The sequence below is a fragment of the Pinus tabuliformis genome, chromosome 2_1 (genome assembly GCF_031772625.1).
Source record: "Pinus tabuliformis cultivar Carrire ecotype Pingquan chromosome 2_1, CPIR1, whole genome shotgun sequence".
Classification (NCBI taxonomy): Eukaryota; Viridiplantae; Streptophyta; class Pinopsida; order Pinales; family Pinaceae; genus Pinus; species Pinus tabuliformis.
The window spans coordinates 202,883,130-202,889,708 of NC_142299.1; the positions used below are offsets into that span (position 1 = coordinate 202,883,130).

The following is a 6,579-nucleotide window of genomic DNA, read 5'->3' on the forward strand; positions in this document are numbered from 1 at the left end:
AGATTTGAAGAACAACATCACCGATCAGATTGGTTACCCGGCTGAGAAACAACACCTATTAAATGAGGGCAGATCGCTGCAGGAATGCAGAACCATGCAAGATTACAACATCAAGTCAGGCTCTACAATCATTCTCAATATGAGATTACGAGGAGGTGCCGAAAGCGCTGGAACTAGCTCGCATAGCAAAGGGTCTTTTAAGGAAGCAGTGAAGGGCAAAGGGAAAGAACCCACAACTGACACTGAACGCCCGGGGCAGTACATTGCAGATCAAATTCTGGAGAGCCCATCTATCTCCATCGAAATACTAGAGGTAAATAATATATATTCAGATCTACACAAAAATGCAGTTATTTGTAGATTCAATGGCTTTTGGCCTAGAACTGATGCATTGTATCAATGGATCCATGCGGTTTGGACAAAAAATTGCCAAATCTACCTATACCTTAAGGGGTTCTTTATAGTATGTTTTAACACAAAAGAAGAAAATGAAACCGTTCTCAACCAAGGGCCATGGTTCTGGGGCAGTGCTGGACTTTTTATTACCCCTTGGTTTCCTGATTTTGATGCCAACACCATGGTGGTATCAAGGATGCCAGTATGGGTCAGGCTGCATAACCTTATTTTACATTTTTAAGATCCAAAGGCTCTAACAGCTATTGGAAATACTTTGGGGAGAATGTTAAAAATAGATGCCGAGAGACATCTAAAAGGAATATTTACTTTTGCCAGAATATGTGTCGAGGTAGATCTCAGCTGAGGACTACCTGAAAGCATAATTCTGAACTTCAATAATACACAATGGAAACAACCGTTGGACTATGAGAACACAACTTTCAGATGCCAGGGATGTCAACAAACAGGTCATCTGTACAATGCATATCTAGGCCCCAATAAGAGCAAGCAACAACAAAGGAAGCTGAAAGGATGGCAGAACATAGATGCTGCATTAAAGAAGGCAGCTACAACAAAGAAAGAAGAACATAATACAACAAAGGATAAAGATCAGGACAATAAGGATAAAGAGATTAATGAGGAAAAGGAACAAGAACTCCAACTGGAAATAAGTGGTAATAAACGAAGTCACAGTCTAGAAGGATTGGATTCAGATAAGGAACAACCAATGAACACAGTGGAAAACCAACTTGCCATTATTGACTCCACTCACAACATGGATGGTTGGCGAAAAGTGGAGAAGAAGAAGGGCAGGAAGGCTTAGGCCAGCTGGTTTTTTTGTTGCCTACACTCCGGATAATAGGAGCGACACTTTCTTTTTCTGCTTTTAGGCAGGGCTGTATCTTGTGGGCTATATGATCTACGTTCATACAACCAAATTGAATGCTTAATGCATATACTATGTAACTTTTTATATTAATAAAAAGTTCGTTTTTTTCTTTGGAAAAAAAAAAAAAACTTGGATGATGAGGATTAAAAAAGAGCGTAGTCAAACTAAATGACAAAACAATCATTTTTTCTAAGCATTTTTTTTGCAGTCAATTTTGCCAAATCCAATAGAGATCATACGTTTAAGCAAAATGGGCCAATTTTTTTTCACGCGTTGAATTCATTTTTATATTCAAAAACACATTTTAAACAACACAAAACCACAATTATATGCCCACTCTAGGAAAATAAGCGTTTTATCTATTAATTAGACTATGCCTTCCAAAAAGGACAACAATTAAATATAACCCACTTTTTAATTTAGAAATTCCCTTCCAATTCTAAAATATACATTACCTATTTACATAAGCTCTAGTCTATTTGTGCTACCTTTTGAATGGTTTTCAACATAATTTCCATTCTAATTTGCCAAAAATCTGGCAAACATTTCTTGGAATCACAAATTTGAGTTATAAACTCTCCCTAATCCAAATACCCCATAAATTTTTCAGTATTAAATCCATATATAAAATGAAGAACTCATTTTTAACCCAAAAAAAAAAAAAAAAAGGACAATTTCACTTGAATTAAAAAAAACCATTTAAAACTTACCATGTTTAAACCAAGAGAACGCCCTCACCTAATAAGAATAACAATACCCAACTCACTCACACCGGTGGCCCACTTTTGAGGAGTGGATTAGGACTAGAGTGCGGGAGACGTGACTTGCTCGTTGTGCGAAGGTATATGTACCACTTTTTATATGTATAGCTCATCTGAGGTTTCTGCTATTCTATTTCTCTGTGTTGGGCGTGGGCGATTAACCTCGCTTATCGATTCATTCGGCCGGGCGATCTGCCAGGTAAGCAATCCTTCAGATTTACGGCCTCATGGTTATGGCTGTTTACAGATTCATTTCATGCATATGCCTCATATCCTCGCAATTTTGCATTGACCCCGTGCTCAAACCCTAAAGGGTTTTCTGATTTTTGATCCATAAAGTTTCAGTACGAAAGCAACAGGGGTGTTCAGTGCAAAGTGAGGATTAGCGATGAAGCCATTGTACTGTGGAAACATAGAGTACGAGGCTCGGCAGTCAGAAATTGAGCGTTTATTTGGCAAATATGGAAGAGTCGAAAGGGTCGATATGAAATCAGGTAATAATCACCAACATATTCATACCCAATACCTATCTATTTATTTTCATGTTTTTTTAATGATATATATGCTGAAACACATGTTTACCTGAGAGTATTTTGAGTATTTTGCCATTCAGATGGCGTTGGTTCCTAATGGCATAAACAATATAGAAGCTATCTGTAGTTTGTCAAAATCCCAAACGTATTGTTAGTTCCTTTTCCCAGGCTTTTTAAACCCGGTTAAATATGTCTCAACAAACTACTGTGTTTAGAGCGTTCTGTATAATCTTGCCATCTCCTCTGAAGAATTTCTATTTGTAAATAGAAAACCTTAATTGTCTTCTCAATTCATCCAGAAAAAAGTTTGTTCACATGTAGGAAACCATGGGGTTTTCTTCAGTTTGATTTTCTAAGGCATAATAATACACTCTAAAGTCTGAATTATGCATGATCTATTGTTCTCAGAGAGGTCAGTGTTTTTGGGTGTCACCAATGTACGCTTCAATACCCATCTCATGAAAGCGCGATCTCACAATTGTGGTTCCGATAACAAATCAGTTGGAAATTTTAAGTCTCTATCAGAATAAAGAAGCGTACTGTTAAATCCTTGGTGACAGAAGAAACCGCAGCTATTATTCTCATTGGAATATAGTTTGTAAACAAGGTTTACTTCCCTAATCATGTTTTATGCACGGTTCAGTCTTCATTGTAGCTCGTAATGCGTGGCCTTTATGGTTCATATCCAAGGCTGCAAGGTAAGTTTAAAACAGCATATTTGAAATGTAGGCCCCTGTACTCAAAAGTTTCTTTGGCGCAGGAATATTGTAGAGCATCCAAGCTCTTCCTGGAGATTCTGCCCATATTTTTTCGTAATGCAATCAATCTTTGTCTTTCCAGAGGATCGGATTCTAGTCTTGTTCAGCAAAGTCGATATACAAATGACATCTTGCATTTTTTCTCACGACTCCATTACTTTTCATACACCCCATGCCATGTTAAGTCTTCAGTCAGGCTCAAGCATGTCACGAGATAAAATTCATGACACATCACTGCAATCAGAATGGAGCATAACTGGTGAACGTGCCTATTGTTCGATGACCCTACAGCCACTTATGGATTAGGCTTACCTGAGACCATTTAGTACAACATGCAATGATGCAAGGTTTGTGCTCGATGTCCCGTAATGCAAGTCTTTACAGCAATGAGTAAGAGGTGCTGTATTTTTGTTCTTTGTCACTCTGCATATGCGATTAGTTGTACCCGAGTTTGCTGCAGATGTGGTTGCAATTCGATTTTTTATTTTTTCTTTATTGAATCTCTTTTGTTTCTATAGGATATGCTTTCATCTACATGGAAGATGAGCAAGATGCCGAGGATGCAATACGAGGGCTCGATGATTCAAAATTTGGCAGGCAACGGCGTCGGCTAAGCGTGGAGTGGAAGAAGGTTTTTCTTTTTGCTTTTAAGTAAATGTATTGGGTTATGTTTGCTTGCTTTGTAGGCTTACATATCCATGAAGGGTAAATAGGTTATCTTTTCAGATACAAGAATTGAGGCAATTGCTATTACCACTATGCCAATACAAGAATTTTTCTTTCTCTTTGAAAATTCCTACAGCCTGCTGATCGAGGTTTCCGCCGATCTGAGGATGGAAGAAGGTCTGTTACAGGTTTGAAGCCAACGAAGACATTATTTGTGATTAACTTTGACTCATACAACACCAAAGCTAGGGACCTTGAAAGGCATTTTGAGCCTTATGGAAAAGTGCTAAATGTGAGAATTAGAAGGAATTTTGCATTTGTTCAGTATGAATCACAAGATGAAGCAACAAAGGCTCTGGACTCCACAAATATGAGGTAAGTTAAAGTTGTTTTATTTTCAAAATACTCATCTGCAATTTATTTTTTTCTAGACACAATTGCAGATTTTAGTTCCAGATCATGTGCGTAGTAAGTAAGATTTATACTTGAATCTGTGAGGTTGGTTAATTGCTTTCGACCTATTGTCTGAAATAGAAATCTGAATTTATCCCGTGTATTTTTGATTGCTTTGCTACATTATAAGAGTTAAGAAGTCCGAGTTTTGTCTTTTATTCTGCTAATCCTTATACTCATTTTGTGATTGGACATATTCAGCAAAATTTTAGATAGGGTTATAAGAGTAGCATATGCTCAACGCGAGGATGGTGATAGAAGAGATGGACATTTGAGCCCTATTCGAAGAGGTCGGTATGGCAGAGCTTCAGAGGATCATGATCGTGATCGATCAGAAAGTCCAATTCATGACAGGCGTGCAGTGAGGGGCAGTCCTGACTATGGCAGGGCTCCCAGCCCTATTTATGCCAGGCGTCGAGAGAGGCGCAGTCCAGATTATGGTAGGGCTCCAAGTCCTTATGCAAGGCATCCAGAAAGGCGCAGTTCTGATCATGGCAGGTCTGCAAGTCCTGTTTATGCTAGCCGCCCAAAGAAGAACAGTCCAGATAATGGAAGAGTTGCAAGTCCTGTTCATGAACGGGACCACAGGTGTGTGTGATATACATATATATTTTTGTTAGGTTTATCCAGTTACTCTTCCAATGGTTTAACTTTGTTTATGTAATTGTTCATGCAAGGCGTCAAGAGAGGCGCAGTTCTGATCATGGCAGGTCTGCAAGTCCTGTTTATGTTCGCCGCCCAAAGAGAAACAGTCCAGAAAATGGAAGAGTTTCAAGCCCTGTTCATGAACGGGACCGCAGGTGTGTGCGATATACATTTATTTTTATAAGCTTTATCCAATTATTCTTCCATTGGTTTAACTTTGTATATGAATTTGTTCAAACAGTAGATCACCAGTGAGGCACTCACGGCACAGTACTGATCATGGCAGATCTGCAAGTCCTGTTTATGCTCATCGCCCAAAGAGGAACAGTCCAGATAATGGAAGAGTTTCAAGCCCTGTTCATGAACGGGACCGAAGGTGTGTGTGATATACATGTATTTTTATAAGGTTTATCTTATTACGCTTCCATTGGCTCAATTTTGTTTATGAATTTGTTCAAACAGCCGATCACCAGTGAGGCACTCAAGGAGGCAGACAGGGCCATCTATAATCACACAGAATAATTCTTGAAGTCAGTCTACCATGAGGCAATGGAGATTGTATGAAGAATAACTACTATTGCTCAGGCAGTTGTTAGAAACTTACACAACTATTTTGGTCGTTTAACTGTATATAGTTATTTGGCTAGTTAGTTTGACCAACCCTGATTATATTTTGTTAAGCAGTTTCTAGAAATTTACACAATAAACGTTTGTCTTTTAATGATTGAATTATTGTTTTTGCTGCGAAGTTTGGGCACCCCTCAACTATATCACAGTTGTTAAGCATGGATAGGATGCAAGATCTAAATGGCTAGAAGTTTGATATGGGCAGAGAGTGCTTGTTATCAATGGCTAAAAGTTTGATATGGACAGAGCATGCTTGATAATGCCTTGAAGGTTGATATGTGCAGAGCCTGCTTTGTGTCAATTGCTAGAAGTTTGACACGGACAGAGCATGCATGGTATCAATGACTAGAAGTTTGATGTGATTTTTTCCAAATCCTTCAGAAGCACTATACTTGTTTTACACAAAACTGGGTTTTGACTAACATATTCTATTTTTGTTTTTCGTTGCAAATATAAGTATTTCTACTAGGCTAAATAGTAAATATGTTTGATTTTCTTCTGCTGTCTGCACAATTCCTATGCTCTCTGCACGACAAAGATAATTAGATTTTTCAGCAAATACTACTGTTATGTCAATTGTGTGTTTGTGTCATTTACAGATTGTATGGTGCATGATGTCATTTACAGGATTAACAGTCACAATATGACAAGATATCGAGGGTGGTATATCTAGCTTATAGCCTTATAGATGTGATTTGTGCTCAGGAAAGTTTCCAATATTTTGGGCATTAGGTTTGCAACCCTGTCAATGAAAAAAATAACTGCCAAGCCAGTTCGTGGAATATCGAAAGGGCTGCATTTATGGATGTTCAGCTTCTGAAACCATTAGTCTTGAACGTCCACAAATGCAG

General features: G+C 38.3%; 1 protein-coding gene across 6 annotated transcripts; it reads left to right on the forward strand.

The window, feature by feature from the left end:
- The first annotated feature begins 2,363 nt into the window (after window positions 1-2,363).
- Window positions 2,364-5,852, forward strand: LOC149199446 (serine/arginine-rich splicing factor RS41-like). 6 transcript variants are annotated; one of them, XM_089402440.1, is made up of 9 exons: window positions 2,406-2,540; window positions 2,988-3,277; window positions 3,420-3,684; window positions 3,856-3,968; window positions 4,140-4,378; window positions 4,658-5,044; window positions 5,134-5,256; window positions 5,343-5,477; window positions 5,564-5,852. In XM_089402440.1, exons 3-9 carry the CDS (start codon window positions 3,675-3,677, stop codon window positions 5,628-5,630), a joined length of 1,074 nt encoding a protein of 357 aa, XP_089258566.1. In that variant the 5' UTR covers window positions 2,406-2,540; window positions 2,988-3,277; window positions 3,420-3,674; the 3' UTR covers window positions 5,631-5,852. The 6 variants fall into 6 exon arrangements, with proteins under 6 accessions (XP_089258562.1, XP_089258563.1, XP_089258561.1 ...); XM_089402439.1 differs by lacking the exon at window positions 2,988-3,277 and having other exon boundaries at window positions 2,398-2,540; window positions 3,340-3,684; XM_089402438.1 differs by having other exon boundaries at window positions 2,988-3,684.
- The last annotated feature ends 727 nt before the right edge of the window (window positions 5,853-6,579 follow it).